The sequence below is a fragment of the Hemicordylus capensis genome, chromosome 6 (assembly GCF_027244095.1).
Source record: "Hemicordylus capensis ecotype Gifberg chromosome 6, rHemCap1.1.pri, whole genome shotgun sequence".
In the NCBI taxonomy this organism is placed as follows: Eukaryota; Metazoa; Chordata; class Lepidosauria; order Squamata; family Cordylidae; genus Hemicordylus; species Hemicordylus capensis.
Genome location: NC_069662.1, coordinates 96,256,895 through 96,283,816, shown reverse-complemented (window position 1 = coordinate 96,283,816; position 26,922 = coordinate 96,256,895). Strand labels below are relative to the sequence as shown.

Genomic DNA, 26,922 nt, shown 5'->3' with positions numbered 1-26,922 from the left:
GCATCTTACACTTGAATTCAGCAGGTAGTAGTATAGGAACTAGAGCCCCCACTCCCAAGAAGAGTGCAAATTACCCAGATCTAGCTCTGCCCTCTGGGGTATCAGAAAACTGTTTTTGTCCCAAGTGATAATCTTCCAGGTATTTTGAGAATACTATTATGACCCCCACTCTGTTCTCTAGGCTAAACATATCCACTTCCTTCAGTCTTTCCTCACAGGATTTGTTATCAAGACCATAATCATCTTCCTTGCCCTCCCATGAATTTGTTCCATTCTCCCTCAGTGGCAGAGTATATCTGATGAAGATTTACTCCTCCCACCTGCACCAGGATAGGGCCAATTAAATTTCAGCTTCAGATAGCATTATATGGTAGGGTGGAGCTCCCTTAGCTCTCATTTCCCATCTCACTCCAGAGCATGGAGTCAGCAAAGCTTATGCCCTCAAGTCAGCATTATTTCTGGCCTTCATTCCTCTTGCAACCCAAACCCACTGCTTTGGAGTGGTGGAGGGACAGAACCAATCACAGTTGCTTGCATGTTCTGCCAGTGGGTCTGGTCAGCCAGAATGATGTCCTCTTCTGAGAAATAACTTAACTTGTATGCCCAATTTAGAAGCTCTTTGAGAGATGCAGAAATGTTAAGATGTACTTTGAGGGATGTGTGTCCTTGTGCGTGTGTGTATGTACCATATTGGAATCAGAACCATTATCGCTAGTTTAAAAAGTAACTACACATACAGAGTAATTTAAAATAACCAGAAAGATCAATCAACATGGCGCAGTAAAAAGCCTGGAACTTTTACAAACACACACGTGATGTATTTATTTTGATATATAATAGATAATAGTATGTGGGTTTTGTTTATCCTAATTATTAGCATCTTACCTTTTACTGTGGTAACTAAGAAGCAGCTCTCATCTTCAAAGTTTTGAACCATCTAGGAAGAAAATTAAATACTATTTGTTGTTGACAACATGCACAGCAATTTGCATCACAGTTCTATACACTTCATGCAAAGCTGTCACAAGAAGAGCTGGACCACTGTTCTACAAGCAGTAACTCAAACTTTAGATTCCTTCCTCTCCCCATCTCAGTCTTCATACTTTTAACTTGCTCTGTCGCTTTCTCAATGGCTGCTGGTGCTCCTGAATGTCCAACACTTCCACCATATGGGTTGCACTATATAAACAATATGTTCTAGTAAGAACTAATCAGCCTACTTTCCTTTCACTCTCTGTATCTGGACTAAATTTGTTGCAAATCAAGGTCCACAGTTAGATCTCTTGCGCTTCAAATGTTTATGTGTCCACCATCTTGGATCAGGGTGGATGTCATTACAAACTGCACCATTGGAACATTCCTATGTGTCCATTCTGCTGTAGCAAATTTGGTTCAAATCGGTTAGACTGTCCACAAGTTAGTGCACTTGTGCCTCCAAAGCTTACGCGTCGACCATCTTGAATTGAGGTGGATGACATTATCACAATCTTCGCCATTGAGGTGCCCTTATGTATCCCTACAGCTGCAGCAAATTTGGTTCAAATCAGTTAAGTGGTTCACAAGTTAGCCCACTTGTACCTCAAAAATTTGTGTCCACCATCTTGGATCGGGGTGGATGACATAATCACAAACTACGTTATTGAGGTGTCCCTATGTGTCACTCACTGCAAATGTACCCAATTTGGTTCAAATAGCTTAGGCACTTCAAAAATTAGCTCGCTTGCATGTCAGATGTTCATGCAGCTGCCATCTTGAATTTGAGTGAATGACATCATCACACCACACCCTTTGGGCATCCCTATGTGTCTCTACATCTGTAGCAAATTTGGTTCAAATCAGGCAGTTCACAAGTTAGCCCACTTGCACCTCAAAGGTTTACGCATCCGCCATCTTGGATCAGGGTGGATGACATCATCACAAACTATGCTATTGAGATGTCCCTATGCGTCCCTACAACTGTACCCTATTTGGGTACAGTTGATGGGTGGGGGAGGGCACACAGACACACACAGATAATGCCGGGTGATCTCATAAGCCTACTGGAAAGTAGGTCCAAAAATAAAAAAAGACTGCATCTCAACAAAATGTGACAGTGATGCAGCATTACATAGTTGCTTCAGCTGGCTGTGTGTACACATAGCCATTTTTAATATATTGAACATGCAGAAAACCTGCAAGCAGGGCCTGAGGCACCAGTGGGCATGCCCATGGGAGCAATGACTGGTTTGGGCCCTCAGGTCAAACAGTGAAGCTTATCTGTCATTTTGGTCTACACAGTGCTGATAGCTTTGTTTTCAAAAGTATTTGCATACCCATCTTCCTAAATTGATCTAAATCAACTGAAATAGCAATCTTTACATTTACTGAGTATATTGAGAAACATCACACAATAGAAAATATTTCTGGCATTATGTACACATTATGGTTACAGCAAGTACCAACAGGTAGGAGAAATGAGCCAAGAGAAACTAATCAGCTTTTGTTTTACTGTAATGTTACTGTTGTTTTGAGATGTTAGTTGCCTCAAATTTACACCAAAAGAGCAAGGCAAGATGGAAACTGAATGGCTAAATAGCAAATAGTGTGGGAAACAGTGTTCCCTCTAACAGGGATTTCCAGATGTTGTTCACTACAACTCCCAGCATCCCCAGGTGCAATGGCCTTTGGCTGGGGATTATTGGAGTTGTAGTCCACAACATCTGGGAATTCCTGTTAGAGGGAACACTGGTGGGGAAAATAAGCTACCGTTTCATATGTCAAATGTATCCAGAGTGTGATAAAGACAATTCAGAACACTTTTATGCGAGTCTTCTAGAACTCCATACATTCCTCAGCTATGATGAGGCTTGAATTGTCAAGGAGTGCTTTAGGGCTCCCTCTCCTAATTCTAGTGAAAACTGGTATGTATAGCCATACAGTGCTTGGGGGGCAAATTCTTCTCCTTTGTGCATGAGAAAGTAAACTGAAAACTACGCACATAAGGTGTTAGGAATCAAAGTGACCTCACAAAATGCCGTTTAATATTTCAGTTACTATTAATTGTCCATAGATACTTAGACCAGAAAATATTCTTTCTTATGAGACAGTATAGAAGGTGAAAAAATATACAAAATATTACATTTTCATTGACAAACTTCTAATTTTTGTAGTATCACTGATATCACTACAAATGGTTTTAAGAGTTATAAAATGCTTTTACAAACATGAATTATTGAAACATTTGGATTCCATTTAGAACTTTCCTTCTGACCCAACAAAACTGTTCCCTCCCCCCATCACAGCTATTTGCAAAGTTCATGTTGAGCAGTCCTCACTAACTCTGCTTTTGGATGTCAATTGACCCCAACTGAATCCGCAAATGTTTGCAAGCAACCCTCATCCTCAAACTTCAGCAAGTGACCAGGCTTACTGGCACTTCCCAATCAAGAACATTTAGATGACCCTTTTCTGTTCACAGAAAGATCTTCACAAAATGTGTTGTTGAGAGTTGCCCTCAGGCATATGGGAAGTCCGCAGACTTATGATACAACTGGTTCCTGAACGATCATAACTTGGAACGATCATAACTTAAGTTGAACGATCATAACTTGGAACCTCTTTCCTCACAGGAAACAATATTATGAATGCGAGTTTGCTGCTATTTCCCTCCTGCTGCTGTCAAAGCTGGTGGTGTATCTGTCACAGAGATGCAGCAGAGAAGTCAATGGTGCTCGTCCTTCCTACCCAATCCCTTCCTGGCTCTCACTTTTCAGTGGAAGGAAAGGAGGCAATTGGGCAGCTTGTCTCCATCTCTTCCTGGACAATGGACAGATAGGGAAGGAAAGAGGACAACAGAAAGCAGCATGTAGGCTGGGAATGGACTGGGCTGTCTCCCTCTTGCTGTCACAGCACAGCAACTGAGCCTGTAGGAGCAAGAGCGAAAGCAGCAGTGTTGGTGACGGGGGGAGCCTTTTGGATCAGCCAACATACCATTCTTTTAGGCATTATGCCATTTACAAGGTATTGCTGATTCTAATAACCTCTTTGCCAAGATACTGTTTTACTGAAAAAGCAATGTTACCAAAATATTCTTTTTGGTGTCGTGCTTCAAGTCTTCTCCCATGTGCATTATTTATATGGCTTTCTTGGGGTACATCCGACTCCAAAACAGGATTGGTGTAGCAAATCTTGCTATTGACCAAAGTCGCTAAAAATTATTCAGTTTGCTGGTGTGTATACAATTCATTTTACATTAGACTTTTAAATCCCTAATTACATGTGTTTGTCCTTTGTCATGTCACTAAGGAGCTCAAACATGGAACTCAGCTGTACTTTTTTTACTCAATATTTGAACTTGTTAAAACTCCCATTCCAAAACTTTGAATAAGCAGATGAAAAATATATAATTTAGCTTACCTGGTCACTGACAAGAATATGAATGCCAGTAGGACCTTGTCTGTAAACCTGGTTAATCTGATGTAAAGGAATATTGAATATCAAAGCAAGTTTGCGAGTGACTTCTGAGGCAGCCATTTCTTCCAAGTAGATTGCATGATAAACTAAAAGTAAAGAAATCTTTAAATACTCCTGCAGCATTCTTCACACACAGATTTTCCCCACTGTTCCTTTTGTAAAAGTTGTTAGAATCTTATTCTAAACAATTTACGCCATTCAGCAAAATAAATAAGTAGAATAAAAATTAAAATTGGAGAATGCGCCCTTGGAAAAGAGACTCCCTTGCATTCTCCATCTCCCAAAGCTGATGTTTGTAACATATGGCCTAAAGATCTTTCCCCTCCAATTCAAGGGCAGGTATCTGTTTCTCAGCGACACAGAATACAACCTCTAGTCTCTTATCAACTGCCTGAAACAACTGCCAGAATCCTAAACCAGCCTGCATCATTTTCTTTCTGCAGTACTGTGGATTCCCAAGTACATTAACACACAATGATTCCTTCTGAACAGTCATTCTTTCCAAATGAAGCCTATCTACTACTAAGAAGAGTGGGCAATATGACTTTCCAGTTTCAATACAATGCACCTACATGGCAACTGGAAGGTTCTGTGGTAATACCATGGTAGGCATCAAGGATAGGAGAGATCAGCCTGGGAATTCTTCTCAAGGCCTGAAAGTATTACCACCACATGGGCCCTTGGGCACATGTAGATGGCTTGAAAGAAAGGTGAGGTCTTATCTCACTTGGGCTGAGGTTTGAAGAAAATAGACCACCACCAGGATTTTCCTGCTGTTTATCACCTTCTCCAAACTGCAACGGAAGTGAGTGCTTGGTGGAGGGCATGTATGTTATTAGACATCCTTGTTGCCACAGGCACTGGTCTCTGGCAAGTGGATTTGTGGATGCCTGGTTCCATGCACCTCTTTATTAAGCTTTCCCCCTAGATTGGACATGCTGACTCCCACTAGCTCTCTTTGTATGTTTTGCCTTCCAAGCCCTCTGCTTCGGTGTCTCCTTTCCAATCTGCCAATTCTCCTTAAAATGCAGTGGCCAAAACTGAACCATGAAATGTGGCTTTAAGTGCAAAGCACAGAGGTAACTCCCAACAATTTGTATAAAATGAGTTGATTAAGACAGTGTAAAGTGCCCACAGCTTTCTTTGCCACAGAACCTAGCCTACTATCTGCAGCCACCCCAACTAGGGCTTACATTTTGTGCTTGGGTCTTTGATCTTTCCAACACGTATCACTTTACACTTGTTCATATTCCATGCTAGTGATGCTAATCTATTTTTTAAGTGCATCAAGATGGTTTTAGCTTTTTCTCAGAGGTGTTTGCAATTTCTCCCGGTTTTGTTATCTGCAAATGTGATTATATTACCTTTTGTCCGGATCATACATGAAGACGTTGATCATCAGACCAAGAACTGCAGAACCCCACTACACTCCTTTGGAAATTAATGCGGATTCATTTCATACTAGTCTATCAGTCAGCTGTGAATGGCAATCCCTTCTCAAGCTTTTCTTCAGAAAGCTGTTTTACGGGATCATATCTAAATTTTGCTTATGTCTAGTCTGTATCATCTGCATCTCATTAGTTTACTAACTCACACTGAGACAGGTAGGTTTAGCATGATTTGATCTGGATCATGATCCGTCGCCAGCCATAAGTAATGGGTTCTGTGCCTGCGTGGGAACCTCACGGCTGAATGCTAACGTTCCTTGCACCCACACTCCACCCCATATCATCAGTGTGGTTGATACTTAAGGCAAGTGGGACAACATCAATGTTGGGTGAACCAGTGAACTTTCCTTTAAGTGCTTGCAAATTGTAATACACTGCTATATCTTTCTATGTGTTAGATCAGATTAAACTTCCTGAAGTACAATTATCTGTTCTCCATGTCTTTGACAGTAAGAGCCCATAGTTCTGAGATTTCCCCACATGTTCATTATAGACCATTCAAAATGGCACTGTTGTCATTGTTGTATAATATAAATATTCAAAGAACTTGCAATCCTCTGACTTATTGCAAGGCTCCCAAAGCAGCTGTGATACTAAATGGTATTCCTCCAACATACAGCAGCAGCAGATTTTGATACTAAAAGAAGGTACTGACACATACCATATATTGCACCATTCCTGCTCTCTCCACTGCCTGAGTCTTGCTGCCTTTCCAGCTGCACACTTCTTGATTGCTCCTGACATACATAGATTGTTAGACGTGGCCTAACTGACCTGAAATGTAAAGATGAAAAATAAATGGCTTGTAAAAAATATAGTGGACATACAATGTATTTGTATTCTCTTACTTTAACACTATTCTTTACTACTACTTTACAAACTACTTAATATCTGATGCAAACTATTAAAGATTGTTTAGTCTAATGACTGATCTCAGAACCACTGAGACTGTCAGATGCTGGTGAATTAATCTTGAAATTTAAATTAAAGCAATTAAGATATTGGTGTATGGTGCAATTTTGCAATACAACTATCGAAATAGCAGAAGTAACAGCAAGTTAACATAATCTATTATGCCAGCTTAATTCATAGTTAGAAATCTGCAATTGTTAATATTTAGTAGCCATGACCTCAAGAACTTTTAGGTTGGTTATAGCTCACCTAAATGAGAAGAATTGTCTCTTGGCAACAAACCCATCCGTCTTCAAGAAATCAGTACTGCCCAACTGCATTGCTATCAGTCTTACAGTCTACCTTTGAGCTCATCAGTGCCTGCATCATATCTGTGGCCTGCCCTGAAGGTGTACAACAAAACATTCTTCTTTTGAGCACAGTACTTCCAACTCCTGCATGAGCTCACACAGGCATATGCCAATTGAAAATCTAAATTAATACCTCCCAAATCCCTCTAATCTAAGACAGACTTTCTTACACATTAGAAACTAGCAGAGTTAGCACCAGTATACAATTTACCTTGATTTAAGTGCATTGTATAGCCGAATTCCATCAGCTGGACCACAGATTTGTACCAGATCTTCTCTTGTCAGTTTCAATAAATCAGCACCTACAAAGATACACAGAAGACCATCTAGACAGTTTCTAGATTAGAATGCTAAGTCTAACTGCTGGAAAGCAATACTGCCATGCACAGACATGCCAGACTATTGACAAAAGTTCTGCACAAGTAAACCAGCAACTGTTTTAAGGAAGATTATGATCTCTGTAGGGATCCATGGTCCCTCACAGCAGGGTCTTCTGCACCTATGCAGTAGGCCCACAGAAGAATCTTTAGCTCCATTTAGGTGCTCCGGCCCCTTAAGGCATAGTGATATCAGAGCCTTCAAAGGGAGCCTATAGAACCCTCTGTAGAGCACCTCCCTCTTCAGTTCCTTGGACTATAAACTCAACCTTCCATTTTAAAAGTCAGTGATTATGTACAATCAGATCGCATTCTGTACCACAATTTAGCACACATTTAGATTATGTTTAACATGTGTTTCAATAAGATGAAGTTCAGGAAGAGTTAACAAGCAGCCTCATGGCTATTGACCACAAACACTACAAGCCCTAACAAGTTTCACTTGCCTCCAATATTGAGGTGGATGAAGGCAGGCAGGCATTTTTCCTCTGGCTCGCACTTCATCCTTATCACCCACTCACATTATCCAGCACTTGCATGAGAGGGAGGGCGTGATTTTCAACTATTGCCCCTTCAAAGCCCCTGCACCTTCAAAAAAATCTGCTACCAAGAGTTTGTGGACTGACCGTTACCCCATCCTCCTGTGTGAGCATTAGATAATACAAGCAGAAGGAAGGGTTTGGACACAATCCAAGCAGATTTTTATGCAATGCTTCTGTAGACAGCGGCAGCTTCAGCAACATTTGCTGCTGGTCACCTCCCCCCACCCCCTCTGAAACATGTTGGGAAATGGCCCTATCGCATGTCAAAGGATCACTTCCGTGCAGATTCTAGAGGGGCGAGGGAGGCAATTTAAACTGGCTATCGAACAGCAACAGCACCTCAAACAACTGAAGCTACAACTGCCCACAGCCATGCAACATAAACAAGGGGGAACGAGGCTCACCACTGCAACTCACCTAGATGTAATTCCGGATAGTCTTTGGCAACCAAGTGACCAAGTCTGCCATACCATATAGGCTAATGGCTCTTTTGAGCAAAAGATATTACTTTCTGACACAAGAGCTGGTAATGCCCATTGTTGCCTAGAATGCATTGTAGTGGATACTTTAGCACCCTCAACCCACAAAGTATTTAGCTGAACAGAGATGCATGCTCAGCCATATAGCTCTGTTTGGGAAAGGAAGTTTGGTTTCAGGAAGCCAGCAAAAAAGCAGTTGCTCTAACTTAGTTGTTTAATGCCTGTGAGCAGTATCTGTATTTGACAGGACTCAAGTTTTGTTGTTAGTACTGCCAGAAGATACATAAGAGGGGGAAAACCCGCAGTATGTTATTTATATGTTTACCCCATATGGGAATCCTAATAAGCAGCACGCATTTACAACACACACACACACTTTCATTTATGGTATTCCGCCAACGAATCTTATTTATTATTTATGTATTTAACATATTTTTATAACCACCCAAAACCTACATTTCTGGGTGGTTTACATCAATCTTAAGACATAGATTCAGATTCCCCAAAGTAATGATCAAAGCACTTTTTTGCTTTTGAGGCGTTTGGGGAGATTCTCTAGGAAAATAAATTTCAAGTATTCCTTTCAAAAGATTAAAATGGAAAGCTAAGAAACTCAGCCTTCTTTTTAGTCTATCTACCTTTCCCCCTACTTTGGTCTCAACTTGTGATATGATTGATGCTCCCACTGCAGTTGCCTGCATTTACCGCTTCTCTTGCTCCTCCCACTCAGTATAGCAGTATAGCAGCTCAGCTTTAGGATAAACACTCAAGCTGCCTTGTCTCCTCTCCTCTCCCTAGAATCAATGGAAATTGTGCTAGGGTTCAAACTATGCCTCTCCTGGATGACTGGAAGTAATAACACACTGATAAAAGAGAAGGATACAGTAGCCACAACCCCAAGATAAGTGTTTGCTATTTCCAACATAGCATTTCACAATTGCACTAACCCAAGGCTGCAAAACTCCAGCTCTCCAGCTGTTGTTGGATCACAACTGCTGTTATCCACAATCATTGGGAAGATGGGAGCTGCAGCCCAACAACAACTGCAGCACTGATGTTGTTCAGCACTGCCCTAACCAGTGTGCAGCTGTTTTCCAGGACTTGCTTGATCAGTGGCTAGGTATAAAAGGAGAGGGGGACAGAAAACCCAATCTTGACACATTGTTTGGCAGAAGAGAATTTGAGACAGAAAAACAAAAAAAAGTTTAATAGGAAAAAAGGTAGTTTGATTTTCCTAACATATGAAAATGTGCATCAAGGAATCAGCAGATACGGTAGAGAAGAGAAGATATTTAGTACAACTAAAGCCTAAACTCAAATTAGAAACATAATGATTGTATTATGTTGCTCCAGGTGCTATTTATTTGGGAAGAGGGAGATGAGGACTATGGTAGCCAAGATTGCACTCCAGATTATTCAGAGATATAAGATATAATCCAGCTCCAAAGAGCTCCAAAATGGGTGGGCATCAAAATGGCAAATAATGTTTGAAGTATAGGGCAATGGAGCAAAAAATCCCAACCACATATAAACTGATATGGCCTGTACTGGCACCAACTACCCAGGATTGGTCTTAGGATCATGGTGGATAGCTCAATGAAAATTCAGTGTGTAATGGCAGCAAGATTTACTGGTAAGACTTCATAAGGGAAACAGATTTAAATTTCAGATGAAACATTAAGTTGCAAAGTGGCCTTTTAGATCTATACACCTCAAACCCAGTCGACCTATAAATCATGAATATAAGTAGGTCCATGAGAATAAATGTTCAATAGATTATGTACTTTTAAATACAAAATAAGAACTTCTAAAAGTTTAAGTACCTGAGAAATTTGAAAACAGCCTTGTATAAGTGGAAAATCTATGTTTAAGCAACCATTGTTGGGTTTCCTGGATTGTGGCTGACGGATGAAGTTGCTGGGGGTGGAGAAAATACCGGTATTTATTTCTGTGTTTTGTATAATTCACTGTACAATCGTAAGTTTTTAAAAAGACAATACAAATGAACAAGGTGAGAGGAGTTTTTGGTAATATAAACCAGTACTTACTTCTGCAGATGTCTGGGGAATGCCATCTCCTTGGTGATTTGGAGATGATGAATTACTAAAAAGGAGGAAGATGCGGAAAGAAGTATTACAAATTTAATTTACTTTGATTTCATTAATCAGTGTTCAACAAGATTCTGAAATCAAACTTTATAGAATTAAGGTGTAATGCAGAGGGGCACATCACAACTATTTTCCTATTAGCGGTTTTTCATAGCAAACCTTAAACTACTGCTTCAGCTTCCTAAAGTTTAACAAGCCATCGGTTGGTGCTAGAGTTGGTTGGTGCTAGAGTTGTCACCAGGAAAATTGCCTCCAGAGTACGCTTGTGTGATGTGTGTACATCTACGCATTTCTCTGTCAGCACCTTTGGTACCAAGTAGCAAAGATTAAGCAGCAAGTTCACTATTAAAACAAAATGATTGACAGAAAAACACCATAAAGTACCTCTGAAGTGCTGCACACATGTAGAAGCATCTAAATAATACACTAACAAGCAACAATGCCATACAAGAGGACTTTATTTCAGAAGTGAAAGAAGAGTAGCGTTATAATGCAGAACTGGACTAGTCATGCTTATGCTGCTTGGATCTTTATATTCATCACCTAGTGTGGAGGCCTGCAGGGTCACTAGGACTTCCCTGTCTTCCAAAACCCACCACTAATCCACACCTATACGTGGCTAGTTAGTCTCCCTCATACCTTTGCTAAAGTATACAAAAGATCACCATAATCAAAAGCCAACAGGGATAACATGCACACATGAAGAAAATACCATGTAAGAGTTCCACATAACACTTATTTTCCCCATGTTGGAATGTGCCACTGATAGCATTAAACAAAACACACACACACAATAGTATGATACTACCTTAAACCGAAACTCATCTTAAGAGAACATGTTCACCTAGAGTAGAAGACATACCTGTCTGGGACACTGTAAGTATTATGTGGAGTAGAGGTAAAAGCTGGAGTTGGGGTAGGACTATTGTTCACAAATGCAGTAGGCGTATCAGGCCATGGTGAACACTAGAGTAAAAAGATACAGTGAACAGCAGTTTTACCTTTAAAGTTGGGCATCATGTTGCAGGAGCAAAATTCATTTTAAAACACAGAACTACAGGTTTCAGCCCTCATTTATGCTTTGCTATGCATGTGGCTCAAAGATCCGCAAAATACATGTTTCTGTACTTTTCTCCTCTTATACGAAGCACGTTTCTTGTTATGTGCAGGAAATAAACTAAGTTTGTTGCTGCCTTGTGGGAACAACAAACAATAAGAACCGATTACATTTACCCAGAAAATAATTTACCCAGAAATAATCAAGCCTGGGTCCTTAAAATGTTAAACTAACTCAGCCTCCAATGAATGGCTACAGAAATTTCACCTATCAGAAAGCAAGATAAATTTTATAAAGGCCTTACAACTAATAATCTAACACACACCTTCAATACACTAGTTCTTTCAGTTCTAGTATTATGTACTCTGAACTAAAAAGTGAACTTAAAAAAAATATAAATAAGGTTTTAGCTTTAAAATCTTCATAGCTTAAAAGGAAAGCTAATTAATGTACCATGTCTTATCACTTCTCTAAGGGTTTTGCTCAGGGGATTTGTTCTAATACAGCTGACCAGAATTCACCACTATAAACAGAAACCACCTGAAGGTACATTTTAGAAACTAAGAAACCCCTTTGGAAACCACTCATGGACTACAACTGTAAATCAGCTTAAACTGACATTGCTTCCTTTCAAAGAAGTCTTGGAAATGGAAGATAATGAGGGGCAGGAATCTCACAGACAGTTTTAAAAGTAACGTTGAAGGTTCCTCAAGAGAAACCATGACAACGTAAAATTGTTAAACAATTTTAAATTTGCAGTGTACATGTGGCCTAGGGGACTGATCTCACAAGAGATTAGATGAATAAGTATGTGAGCCCAAAAAGCATCTAAGTACTTGTGCATAGCAGGAAACGTTTGAGCTCTTGCAAGTAAAAGTTTGGAAATTATGAGATTCTTGCCCTCAGCTTACAGACAGCTGCAGCAAAGAATTTATATTCTGCTTCAAAACTGGTGTGGAACAGGAGAGAAAACAGCAGCTCCAGATATGGAGAAACTATTTCTATATATGTTGCTGCTGCAGAACTTAAGTCAATTGATGCTGCAAACCAAGGCACTGCTTTTTAGAGTTCCTGCATCCAGAACACATTACTGGATTAGGGAAATTGCACAATGATTTTTTAAAAATCCAAGATTATCATTTTTTACCCCAATTTCTGAAGTATTATTTCACATTTTCTGTGCACTCACTGTTGAAAGTTCTGGGTGAAGGTTATTTGATTTGAAACTCAGGCACCAATAAAAATAGAAAATTCTAGGCCAGCTCTCTTGAGAGACAACATGGACAACAGTGGATGTGTTCTGGTGACTTGCAGGGCACATGTTGTTTTCCTATCTGAAATGAACTACACCTACTGCAAGTGTGAACCAGTATCTATGCTGGAAGAAAATGGAAAGGGCTTGAGGCATATCTTCTATGCTGCGATCTATTAGGAAAGAAGAGAAATTCTTAGGACGCAAAAAGCACTCCAGGGACGATGACAGAAGGAAGAAGTTTCCACAAAGGATGAATAAATCCCATTGAAAGAGGTAGGTACTGAACATTGAAGCAAATGTCAAATAAGAGCAGTAGAGTCAAGAGACATTCTGGGGCACTCATGATGGGCAAACAGGGAGAGGTGGTAGTTATGTGTAGACCCAATATGTCATCTCCAAGGTACAGGCACCCAGGATAGATGGAGAGATTGCAGAGACATAGGAACAAATCATATTGCCATCTCTGTCAGAAAAAATCTTGAGTGGATCTAAAAAATATATATATATGTAAGGCTCTGGGAATGAAAGTTGGGGGCATAAGTGGTGTTTTCCTGGATTGTTCCCATCAAAAATCAAGGAACAGGAAGAGAAAGTCAAATCCTGGAAGAAAACAGCTGACTATGAAGATACGTTAGAAAAGGTCTGGATTCTTGGACCACATCTGTGCTACCAACATGACGAACTCCTGGCAAGAGATGGGTTTCATTTTATGAGGGCTCAGAAGAACATATTTGGTGGTAGTCTTACAAACCTCATCAAGAGTTTTAAACTGAATCCAGAGTGGGTAGGAGAAAAAAAGCCCAGAACCAGGTATAAAGTCAAACACTAGAGACAAGAATATATGTGACAAAAGCAAAAACAGGATGGCAGAGGGATGATACCAAGAAGGCTAAAACTAACAGACACTGAGGGTCATGACTCATTCGGGGAAAAACCACCCTTTTTATTGTTTTTGCCATATCTGAATCAAGACAAAACTCAAGGAAGATGTCCATCTGGAGCAATCAAGTGAAAGGCAGAGTTGCCTAACTCATATTTTGCATCTATTTTCTTCCTCAAAAGGAAACTTGGACCAACCCAGCAACAGCTGCCTAACAACGAAAGGAGGGAATGATGGCTCAAGTGGGCAACAGAACATTTCAGCAACTTTAAATAAATTAAGTCTCCAGGACCAGATGAACTGCATCCCATGGTATAGAAGAAACTTGCAGGGGTTATCGCAGAGCTACTCTCTGTCATCTGAGAACTCTTGGAGATCAAGTCCTAGAAGACTGCAAACAAGCAAATAGTCTCCAAAAAGACAATCCCCATCTCCAAAAAGTGGGGGAAAGAAGATCCAGGAAACTAGCTAGGTCAGCCTGATGTCACTACCTGGCAGGATCCATCCTTAAATATATTATTAAGAAGCTGGTCTGTGAACACTTAGAAATGGATATGGTGATTCGCAGAAGCCAGCATGGGTCTGTCAAGAACAAATCACACCAGACTAATCTTATCTCTCTCTTTTTAAAAAAAGAATTCCTCGTTTAGCAGAACACAGGAATATCATAGACATAGCATTAACTGGATTGTTGCAAAGCATTTGACAAAGGCTCACAACACATCCTTGTTGACAAGATAGTAAGATACAGACTAGATGATACCACTGTTAAGAGGATTCACAGCTGAACAAATGTACCTATGTGTGCTTGTTAATGGCTGCATGTCAGCCTGGAAGACTATAGCAAATTGAATGTCACAAGGCTTTGTTCTGGGTCCTGTGCTGTTCAACAATCCTTTAAATTGTTCAACAATTTGGGGATGCTGATCAAATCTGCAGACTACACAATGCTTTGGGGGGCAGGGTAGATAGTTAACAACTTAGAAGACAGAATCAAGATTTAAAGTTAGCTTGACAGCTTTGAACACTGGGCCAACACATAGGAACATAGAAAAACATAGGAAACTGCCATATACTGAGTCAGACCATTGGTCTATCTAGCTCAGTATTGTCTTCACAGACTGGCAGCGGCTTCTCCAAGGTTGCAGGCAGGAATCTCTCTCAGCCCTCTCTTGGAGAAGCCAGGGAGGGAACTTGAAACCTGCTCTTCCCAGAACGGCTTCATCCCCTGAGGGGAATATCTTGCAGTGCTCACACATCAAGTCTCCCATTCATATGCAACCAGGGCAGACCCTGCTTAGCTATGGGGTCAAGTCATGCTTGCTACCACAAGACCAGCTCTCCTCTCCTAACACCAACCAGGTGCAGTGCAACAGTGACAATTGCAGAATTCTGCATTTAGATAAGAAAAATCAAACACACAAGTATAAGACAGGGAAGACCTGGCTTGTCAGCAGTACATGTGAAAAGCATCTAGGTGTCTTGATGGATCAAAATCAAACATGAACAAGCAGCACAGTACAGCTGCTAAAAAAAGTGAATGCAGCCTTGGAGTGCAGTAATGGAAGCATGATGTTCAGATCACAAGATGCAATAGTTCCATTCTTTTATGCACTGGTCTGACCTCTGTGTCCATTTCTGTGCAGTCCAGAACTGTGTCCAGTTCTGGGCATTTTAAGGAGGATATTGATAAACTGGAATGGGTTCAAACGAGAGCAACAAGGATGATGAGGGGTCTGGAAATAAAGTTATATGAGGAACGATTAAAGGAGTTGGGTATGTTTAGACTTGGGATGAGAAGACTAAGTGGAGATATGAAAGCTCTCCAAATATTTGAAGGCTGTTAACCTGAAGTTGAAGGACTTATTATCTGAGGACAAAACTAGAAATGATTGAAATTACAAGTAAAGGTATTTAGGTTAGACATTAAGAGGAATGTCCTAATAAACAGTGAAACAGGCTGCTCTAGAAAAAAAGAGCATCAACAGGCCAAGGAACATATACCAGAGGATTGTGATTATTAAATATCTATATCAACTAGGCACTGTTCAAACAAATATATTAAGTGCACTATTCACCCCTCCAGCAGAAAGCACTCAACAGAGCTGGAGCACAGGCAGCAGAGGGGCAAGGATACTGGAGTTACTGAATTGTTAGCAGTTACTGGATCGCTACTGCTCTGTTAGCAGTCCCCTTTTAAATGTGGTGATTCTCTTTATTTAGCAAGGGGAAAGCAACTGGCCCAACCCCTCCAGTGGCTGTTGCCTATCTTAGGTTTCTGTTTTAGATTGTGAGCCCTCTGGGAACAGGGAGCCATTTATATACATGTATACCGCTTTGGGAACTTTTGTTGAAAAGCAGTATATAAATATTCGTCATATTCCTATCTAAAGTAACTAATGATGTAGTTAAGAAGAGTTAACACCTGGAGAACACATCTGATTATAGCTGTCTAGGCCAGGTATAATGTTGCTCATTGATTCAGTGAGAGAAAGTTGATACACACTGAAGATTCAAGGAGGAATCAAAGCCAGAATGTGGATGAACCCATGATTTCTCTTCTCTAAATAAGAGAGAAATCCCCTGCTAACTGGGCAATTCCCTGCTAACTGGGCAAAGAGGCACCTTTTACCGTGGCGATTCTCTTTATTTAGCGGGGGGGGGGGTAACTGGCCCTATCCACCTCCAGCACAATACCTCCAGTGACTGTTGCTGGCGTCTATTTTCTTGTTTTTGTTTTTTAGAATGCAAGCTCTTTGGAGACAGGGAGCCATTTTATTTATTTATTATTTCTCTGTAAATCGCCCTGAGCCATTTTTGGAAGGGCGGTATAGAAATCGAATTAATAATAATAATAAAACCTGGCCCCATTCTCTTTGCAAATGGGGGTGCAAAGGAAGTTGCCTACCAAAAATTCTATCTCAATACAGATCCTCTTAGCTTTTTGCCAAGCAAGCTCCTGCACTGCATTGTGTGTATTCTTTTGGAAGCTACAACAGCTCACAAAATCCCCCAAAGGAGCATCTGTATAGGATCCTGTTGGCTTTTAACAAGGAAAGGATGGCTCGATTATGAGCCCCTTGGGAATAGGGAACCATTTTATTTATGTATATCTATGTAAACCACTTTGGAGACTTTTGTTGAAAAGTGGTATATAAATACTTGTCGTATTTGTATTTATATGACTATGGTGGTTTCTTATTAGGCACCTGACAGAGGACTAGAACCAGTTGTATTAAACCTTGAAATAAAACCAGGTTGCTTACCTGTAACAAGTGATCTTTTTAGTAATCCATTTTCACTCACAAAATGGGTTCTGCACCTGTGCAGTAACCCAGCAAATGATTCAATAGCTCTATGAGGCGCTCTTCGGCTTTGCCGAATTGCACGCATGGCAACTTATTTTCGGCGGGAGAGCACTTTCTCCTCAGTTCCTGATAGACCACTGCCATGAGCAGAGGCTGTGGATGAATGAGGTCCAATAGTGAGTCACTATTACTGTGGAAGTATCCTGGCACCTTTTAAAGAACTGCCTGTCTGAACTGGTTTCCGCCACAGAGTGGATGTCTACAGCATAATGTTTAACCAAGGGAAGGTGTGAGGACCATGTAACTGCCTTGCAAATGTCTGTCATGCTAATGCCCACCATGGGCTATCAATGTGGCCATAGCTCCAGTGGAATGCACCTTCATTTTAGAGGGAGGCTTGATGCTGTGTTTGTTATAACATATACTCCCATAATCTCTGGCTATTGGCCACTGTGGCTGGGGATTATGGGAGTTATAGCCCCAAAACAGCGGGGGTGGGTGGGTAAGTTGAGCAGGCCTGCTCTAGGGGCACAGAAGGGTTTACGAAAAACGTAGGTAAGACAATATCAGATGTAATTCCAATACGATTTTTGGTTTGAAGGATGGGTCTGTAATGTCTTTGTAAGGGTAGAATTGTAAGGGGAGTCAGCCCGAAGAGCTGTTAGTTCGCCAACTCTCCTCACCAATGTAATGGCAACCAAGCACTTGGTTTTCAGAGTCAAGTATTTTAAGTGGGAGACTAGCAGCTCAAAAGCAGCCACCATTAGAATAGATACAACTAAGGTGAGACTCCAGGGTTCAATTGGCTCTCTTACTGGTGGAAATTGGTCCCTTTAAGGAACCTCTTTGAGTTGGGGTGGGAGAACTCAGTGTGTCAATCCCAACCCGGATGTCTCCCTCTGCACTCCTAGACGGGAAATATAAACGAGTCCCATATGCACTGTGTCATTGCCCTTGTGGCTCAGGGGATATAGAGTCAGTTCTTCTTGTTATTCTGTATTGTCAATTTTATAGGGATGCTCGTAGTAAGTTTATTGCTCCTCTCTTAAAGAACTATCCTGGGCATACAGATCAATTTTACTTGGATGTTTTATTGTCAAATTTTAAACTTGTTACTTCTATAAACGTGGCCAAGTTCTGTTTTGTTGCATCCAAACTTCATAGAGCTTGTATTAGCAATCTGAATATTTTGTAAATTATAATTGTATTATTTTAAATGTTAAGCTGGTCTAAGGACCATAATAAATTTACTACTACTACAACCCGGATGTCTAGCAGAGAGTGTGGCCATGTGAACCTTGACGGACGTCTTAGAGAGACCAGATAGCTTTAGGCTCATCAAGCATAATAGGATCGTCCAACAGAGACATTGTATGGATCAAAGCCCTTTATACAGGTGAAACTTGGAAAATTAGAATATCGTGCAAAAGTCCATTAATTTCAGTAATGCAAATTAAAAGGTGAAACTGATATATGAGACAGACGCATTACATGTAAAGCGAGATAAGTCAAGCCTTAATTTGCTATAATTGTGATGATCATGGCGTACAGCTCATGAAAACCCCAAATCCACAATCTCAGAAAATTAGAATATTACATGGAACCAAGAAGACAAGGACTGAAGAATAGAACAATATCGGACCTCTGAAAAGTATAAGCATGCATATGTATTCAGTACTTGGTTTGGGCCCCTTTTGCAGCAATTACTGCCTCAATGCGGCGTGCCATGGATGCTATCAGCCTGTGGCACTGATGAGGTATTATGGAAGACCAGGATGCTTCATTAGCGGCCTTCAGCAATTCTGCATTGTTTGGTCTCATGTCTCTCATCCTTCTCTTGGCAATGCCCCATAGATTCTCTATGGGGTCAGGTCAGGCGAGTTTGCTGGCCAATCAAGCACAGTACACTGTATACTTTTTAGAGGTCCGATATTGTTCTATTCTTCAGTCCTTGTCTTCTTGGTTCCATGTAATATTCTAATTTTCTGAGATTGTGGATTTGGGGTTTTCATGAGCTGTACGCCATGATCATCACAATTATAACAAATTAAGGCTTGACTTATCTCGCTTTGCATGTAATGCGTCTGTCTCATATATCAGTTTCACCTTTTAATTTGCATTACTGAAATTAATGGACTTTTGCACGATGTTCTAATTTTCCGAGTTTCACCTGTAGTTGCATAGTGTGTGACCCTCTTTCATTTACAACTACAGTCTCCTAGTTGACTCTTTACTTTTATTCAGGAGGATGTCATCTAACAACTTAGCTTCCAGGCAGTTAAGTTCAGCACTTCGAGGTTGGAACGGAAGATGTGGCCTGACCCCTGCAAGAGATTTTGGCGCTGTGGAAGGCACTGGTGTTGACCCCATGACAGATGCAGTAGGATGGGAAATCATGGCTGTCTGGGCCACCTCAGGGTGAGTAGAATGTACTAAGTCCCTTCTTGCAGTATTTTGTTCACCATTTTGGAGAACAGGAGAAATGGAGAAAACAGATAGAATAGGTGTTTCTTCTACATCATCTGGAAAGCATCTCCCACTGTGTCCTTCTCTATGCCTGCCCTGGAACAGTAGAGTTTACTCTTTTTTTTTTTTGTTTCCTGTTGCAAACAGGTCCATCAGTGGGGTTCCCCAGTTCTGGTAGATGTTGTGGAGAATTTCTGGGTTTACTCCCTGCTCAGGTCATCTGCCAAGGTGTTGACTTCTCCCTTGATGTGCAGGGCAACTGAGTGCATACAATGGTTTATGCTCCACTCCCACAGCTGTAGTGCAAGATTGTAGAGCAGCTGGGAGACTGTTCCTTCCTGGTGGTTGATGTACACAATTGCTGCTGTATTGTTTAGCAGAACCTGTACCACTCAATTTTTCAGGAGTAGGAGGAATCATTTCGGGGCATGTAGCACTGCTAGCAGTTCCAGAATGCATAGCGATTGCTGCAGCAGCATCCATTTGCCTTGGGTGTGAAAACCCACACAGTGGGTTCCCTATCCTTTTAGGGAGGCATCCGTCATTAGTGTGATCGATGTGGTTGATAGTTCAAAGGCTACACTCACCGATAGGGATTTTGTTCTCGTCCACCAGTGTAGATAGCATAGCGCAGGTGGTGGAAAGATCAGCCACACATTCTGGTTATCTACATTCAGTCTGAACACCAATAGAAACCAGCTTTGGAACTGGCACATCTTTAGCCTTGCATGTGTAATGGTGGCTGTGCAAGAGGCCATCAACCCTAACACTCTTTGCACAGCACATGCTTTCTGCTTTGATTTGAGTGTGAAGGTGGAGATTATTTGAACCATTAACAGTCTGCTGTCCTCTGGGAAGTATGCTATCTTTATCTCTGTGTTCAATATTGCTCCTATGAATTGAATCTGCTTTTGCAATTCTAGGTTCGATTTCTTCCAGTTTACTTTGATTCCTAGTTTACTAGGAGGTTTATTATGTGACTAATATGAGTGATCAGGGAGTCCTTGCATTTGGAGGTCAACCAGTCATCTAAGAAGAGGAATACTGAAATGCCCCATGTCCTCAGGCACGCTATTATTGTGCTCATACATTCCATGAAGACACATGGTGCTGTCAACAGCCCAAATGGAAGGACCATGTACTGGAAGGCTCCTGAATTCAGAGTGAATCTCAGGACTGTGTGTGTCTTGGCCTTATCCGCACATGGAAGTAGGCATCTTTTAGGTCCGGTGTCACAAACTAATCTGCCTTTGCTAGAAGAGGAAGGATGCCTTGTAAGGCTATCACCCTGAATTTTCTTGGTTTCATGTATTTGTTCAGTTGTCATAAGTCCGCATTAGGATGGAGGTTTGGGTATTTGGAAATATCCTGAGTAGAAGCCCTTCTCCCAACCCCCACTAAGGACTGGTTCTATAACCCCTTTTTGAAGCAAGGAAAGAACTTCTTTCTCCAAGGTAGAAGCTGAGTGGATGTGTTTTATCCCTGAAAAAAAAAAAAACAGGAGGTTGGTGAATTCTATAGCACAAACTGTTACAATGCTCAACACCCAGGCAGCCGATGTTATGAGATGTTAAGCATGGGAAAAGAGTACGAGTTGGAAGGAAGAGGGGAATGTTACTCAAGATACATTCTGAAGTAAAGCATCCAAGAGTCTGCTTAAACTAGTCTTGGGATTTAGCCCTTTGAGACTGCCTCTACGGTTTCACATTATATTTGAAATACTTCCTGAAGCCTCTCCTATCAGACTGTTTATTGATATTTTTTGTCTGCCATAGGGTTTGTACTTTTGTGAGTAAGATGCTGGTTGTGGGTTTGAAGTAAATGTTCTTGCTGTGTATCGTGACTTTTTCATCCTTTCTATGGTCTTATCAGTTTGAGTGCACAAGATACCTTCTCCCTTGAGTGGCAGATTTTCAGTTTTGTCTTTCATATCCAGTTGAAGGGATGTTGATCTAAGCCAAGCGTGTTTTCTAGAAGGGACACAGCACCAGCAATGGTTCAAGATTGTTTTTGTTAAGTGCTTTGCTGTACTCAGGTGCTGCCTGGTAATGCCTGGTTCATAGAGGGCAGACCTAAATTTCTCACCAAACCCCTCTGGAGGTCTTCCTTCAGATTGTCTGAGACTGAGTGGTGATATTTTGCCATGCAAGCCATGTAATTCGCTATTTTTATTGATAAACACAAAGTTGAATAGAATCTATGCCCCATGGCATCCAGTTTTCTTCCCTCCCTATCCACTGGTGCAGAGTGCTTTTTTTCCTGATTTGTTACTTACAGCACAATCAACTACCAGGGAGTTGGACGGGGGAGGTTTGAAGAGGAAGGGAAAAGACTCTTCCTGGATCCTGTACAGGCTTTCTAGTATCTTTTATGTGGAGTTGGAGGGTTATGGAGTTCCCCAAGATGTTTTGGCTGTTAAACAGCACTTGCAGCATAGGTAAAGATACTGGCTGAGATGTAGAAGAGCTGCCTATGAAATCATAAACAGGATCTCCAACTTCTTGCACTGATGCTTTGAGCTCTACATTCATTGCCTTTGCCATGTCAGCTACTTGTATTCTATAGGATTTTGTCTTCTCTGAAGGCAAGTTAGAGAGTGGGTTAGCAACATTTTCATGCGGGGAAGGGTCTGAGGGATGTTCAGTTTGAATAGAACCCCCCTCAAAAAGAAGAAGTGGAATCTTATTCTCCACCAGAGGTGACTATGGAGCTGGAGAATGGTGTACAATCTCTATGTCCAGTTCAGTCAGGTGAGTAAGGGTTGAGGTCTTCTGTTCCTCTGTCAAAGGGGGTACAGTTGGAACCCCTGGCCTTTTGAAAGGGAAACCAGCAATGGGTCTAGACGAGAGGCCTTGTTCTTTAGGGGCTGACTGCCTTTCCAGATCACCCCTTAATTTCACTGATTTCCACATGTGGTAATCATCAAAATCATAATGTAGGCCAGGTGACAACAGAAACGAAGGGTCCCCATAGCGTCTGTGGCCTCTTATGTATCCTGGATCCAGAGCCCCTGGAGAGCTCTGATAGTCCATTGGTCTAGTTAAGGACAGGAAGTAGAAGCAGAGTTGTGGTACTCACCAGGGGCAGGAAGGAGAACAGCAAGGAGTAGGTCTGACAAGAGAAGCTGAAGGTGTCTTAAGGACTAGAGTTGTCCAAATCCTCATCATCATTCAGGCCATGTATAAGGAAGTCTCTGAAAGTGAAATAGCAGTTGTAGAACCCATCAGAGATTCCAAGTTTGTTGCTGGGGATTTCTCATGTAGAAGAGAGGCTGTCTTTTGAAGAGAGATGGAGTCAGACTCATCTCCATGGGTTAGGTGAGCTGGAGAGGCTTCTGGTGAAAAATCTATAATGACTGGTGACATGGTCTTGGTTGGGGTTGCCAGAAGTCCAGGGAATCGATGTCACTTATATAGGTACAGCTGCAGTAGCCGTCGATGTCGAGTGCAAAATCCATGAAGTTGGTGGAGTAGACTTAGTATACAGACACTTTCAGTATCCAAGTCTGCATTGATCCCGCTGTTGATGGTCTTGTGGAATCCAAATTTGAGAATTTTGCAGTATCTGGTGTACCTTTGAAGCTCGGTAAGTGTCCTTGTACCGTGGATGGCAATGGTGTATGTGGGGATTCCCCCAAAGTCGATGCAGACATAGAAGCCCTTACCAACACAGTTGAAACTGATGTCTAGTTGGGGGATGTCAAAGTATGGTAGTGCTTAGAGTCCAAGCGGCTTGATGAGTCAGCCCTTCCGTGCTTTCGCTTCTTATGGTGTTGGTGTTGATCTCCCTTATCAACAGACATAGGTATTTTAAGTGTTGAGTCCTCCACAGTCTTTGTTAGGTGGAGAAGGTAGTCTCATCAAACTCAGGGAGATCTCTGATGTCAACCTCCAGCCAGAGGGTCAACAGTCATCCAACATTGGTCTCGATGTCGATGGGCTTGGCATTGGAGTTGGGGGTCAGAGTGCGTTCTTGTACAATGCAGCTCTTAAACCGAGTTCTCTGCTCTTTTGCTTTTATTTTGAGAAAGAAACAGATTTTGCAGGAACTCACACTATTTCCCCCCAGGCAAATCATGCACTCGTCGTGCCTGTCAGAGGAGGGCAGAGTCCCTTTACAGGTTGCACAGCACTTGAAAGTTAGAACCTCAACTATGGTAAAGATGAAGGAGAAACGTTAAAACAGAACTGTTGTCAGAAAGCAATTTCACCGACAGAAGAACAAGTTTGAGTCAAAATCCAAAAGAGAAGCCAGAAACAGTCCAAAGATCAAAGCCAGAGTAATCCAACAAGTTTAAATTTTTCAGGAACTGGGAATGAACGGAGCAAATCCTTCATGATGCAAGAAACACAGCGGTTGAGAAGGAACTGAGTAGAAGGCACTCTCCCGCTGAAAATAATGGTCACAGTACATGAACAGTTTATCAGAGCCTAAGAGCGCCTCATGGAGCCTTTCAATTCTTCCACAGGGCTACTGCGCAGGCACAGAAGCCATTTTGTGAGGGAACATTGATCACCTCAAAGATCAGAGCAGTGATCTTCACAATTTTTGTGAAATAATGAATAGGAGCTCCTATTCCTCTGGTGTCTGGTGGCTATAAGCCACCTCCAGCCTCAGAGGCAAGATGCCCCTAAATAGCAGTTGCAGGGAGGCAACAGCGATGGGACATGCCCTTGCCTCTTTCCTGTGGGCTTCCCAGAGGCTCTGGTGGGCCACTGTGGGAAACAGGATGATGGACTAGGTAGACCTTGGGCCTGATCCAGCAGGGCTGTTCTTATGTTCACTTTGGCAAAAGTCTTCGACATGGGAGGCTGCCAGAGCTGTGCTCAACTCAGTGCTGGGGGAAGAGGCTTTTAAGAGTAACAGTCCTGTTGAGCCCCAGAGTCGTCTTAGAAGACATACATGGAGCGCTGGGGAGGCTCCATGCGTGCTTTCCAAAATGGCACTGGGGCTCTAGAGGGCTCCATTTCCATTAAAGGACTCCACTGCTGCTGGGCAGAGTGGAACTGTTTGGTGGGAACACCTGTCTCTGCACAATGACCAGAGGTGGGTTGTGTAGAGTATTTGGCTTCAGCCAAAATGTTGCACAGGCCTAACAAACAATTAGTCAGGGAGCTGTACTTAGGGCTAATAGCAACTGTCCTCAACTTGCGAGCCTTGCAATGAAAAAAAACCTGACCCACATTAGACAGAAAACCTGCATAAGGAAAATGCCCCTGCACCTCACATGAGATGATATACAGCAGGGGAGGCTAATGACATCCCACAAGCTAAAATGACCTATGAAAACATTTTTACTGGGTCCCAGTGATCTTAACCATTTGACAGCACACCAGCATTACCCATCTCAGGGAGAGACAACGCTGGTAAGGTAATGGTAGAATGAACAGGCTAGTGCACAGGGGAAGGAGAACACAAACATTACTCCCCATATGGACTGTCAGTAGCCCAGATAGGCAAGTATGTTTCAATGTGCTTTCATACTACTGACGTGAGAAGGTCCAATCGTACAGGAACTAGTAAGTAAAAGAGCAATGGGTGCATATATAGCATTATTTAAGAGTCTGCTTGTATATGAAGAAGCATATCATATGCATGTTTGCATCTTAAGCAAATACATGATCAGAGCAAGCCAATTAAGAAATTTAGTGTTCATTATTAAAGTTGTACTCGCTTTGAAAGAATATAAAGATCAGAAAGAGAATAGCAGTAATAAGAAAAGAAAAGCATTACTACTGCAAGTAGTTTTTGATGAAACACAGGGATAAGAAAAACCACTGTGTGTGGAATCATGCAAGTGGAAATAAAGAAAAATACATCTTAACTCAATGATGTTGCTACTGCTTAATCCATTTAACTGCATGTGAGAAAACAGCTTTCAAGAACACAGCTACTCAATACAGCCATTTCATGTGTAAATCAAAGCTCTTGCTTTTAATAAGTTACAGGCCTGCTAACATTTTTCTCACGTGTTAGATTTAGGAAGCATTTCTCACTAAGATACAAGCATGAAATAATTTGTGGGTATGCAAAAGTGAATGCAATTAAGCCAAGGCAGACAAAATCTTTGTTTTTTGAACTTTGATTATGGAAATTGGTCCTATATCTAACACTGCACAAGATAACTTGCACAATGAAAAGTAAGCAGAAGTCCCTTACACTGCCTCGCTTTGCCAGAGAATCACCGTAGTCTGCTGGCAAAGTCCGCTTGCTGGACTTTTTCTGCTCATGTTCAACTGCATCTTCAATTATAGGCTCAAGCCTCATCTGGACAAACACCAAAGATGTGGATCAATTTCTTTTCATTATACAGTGAGGAAAAATTTTAAAGCCTTTTAAAAACTTCTGCAATCTTTAGAAAGCTATAGAAAACTCACTGGTGTTTAAATAAAAAGAAATGCAAAAACCCAGTGAGGCTCTGCCCATAAATTCAATAATTTCTAAAATACAGCTGTGGACCCAAAGTGGAGAAACAAAAAATAAATCCTAACACAGTTTTCCAGCACTGAAAGATTTTTAGACATGAATGAGACACCCTCAATTAATACTAAATGTTTTAATAAAACATCTATTTACATTTGATCCTAAATCTTACAGGTCTTTGTTTCTTCATGAAAAACATTTGTCAAATAAAAAGCCTACCTTTATAAATATATATATAACTTATACCCCACCCCAAGACGCTAACACTGCTTATATTAAAGTATGCCATGTGTACTTCATACCACTTCTCTCTAAAAAATGAAGGCATTTCCATATTATTACCTCTGTGAGAATTGTAGTGTCATATGAAGGCTGATACTTTTCTTTTTCATGAGCAGTTCGTTTCTCCATTTTCTCTCTGTCTGTTTTCTGTTTTCTATCTGCCCCTTTCGGCTAAAAACAAAGTTACACACAGAAAGCTTATTGAAAACATTGTTACAAAAATGAATTACAATACTGAATACAACAGATCACTACCAAATCATCAGTTACAGGTAAGCAACCTGCTTATACCAACTTTTTTCCTGATCTTCACTTCCATCTCTTACCTTAAACACTTTGATTTGGCAGCTTGCTGAATGAAGATGATCAGTGTATTCTCCATTCTCTGCCTCTTTAAAAGTGTCAACCTGAATTCTAAAAGGAACTCCTTTTTCACCTCCATGTTTACGAGGTGTAAATTCAGTGCTGATACAGTGTACCTGGAAAAAACCATATATGTGTTGCTTGTTTGTCACTACTTATCATTTTTCTTGGAAAAGATGAAGTAGTCACAATCTATTCACTCTGGGAGGCTCTTAATCTT

The 26,922-nt window shown here is 41.2% G+C and overlaps 1 protein-coding gene across 8 annotated transcripts in view; it reads right to left on the bottom strand.

Moving 5' to 3' along the window:
- UBP1 (upstream binding protein 1) overlaps positions 1-26,922 on the bottom strand; it is a 50,857-nt gene that overhangs the window by 11,795 nt on the left and 12,140 nt on the right. The window contains exons 6-15 of one of the 8 annotated variants that reach the window (XM_053262497.1): positions 26,666-26,818; positions 26,400-26,510; positions 25,794-25,901; positions 11,531-11,634; positions 10,609-10,663; positions 10,384-10,477; positions 7,374-7,464; positions 6,562-6,674; positions 4,396-4,538; positions 886-937 (exon numbers count right to left, since the gene is read on the bottom strand). In XM_053262497.1, coding sequence (XP_053118472.1) covers positions 886-937; positions 4,396-4,538; positions 6,562-6,674; positions 7,374-7,464; positions 10,384-10,477; positions 10,609-10,663; positions 11,531-11,634; positions 25,794-25,901; positions 26,400-26,510; positions 26,666-26,818 — 1,024 coding nt within the window. Of the gene's footprint in view, positions 1-885; positions 938-2,985; positions 3,903-4,395; positions 4,539-6,561; positions 6,675-7,061; positions 7,196-7,373; positions 7,465-10,383; positions 10,478-10,608; positions 10,664-11,530; positions 11,635-25,793; positions 25,902-26,399; positions 26,511-26,665; positions 26,819-26,922 lie in introns of those variants that run through there. The other 7 variants (XM_053262496.1, XR_008309979.1, XM_053262501.1 and 4 more) reach the window with 7 other exon arrangements.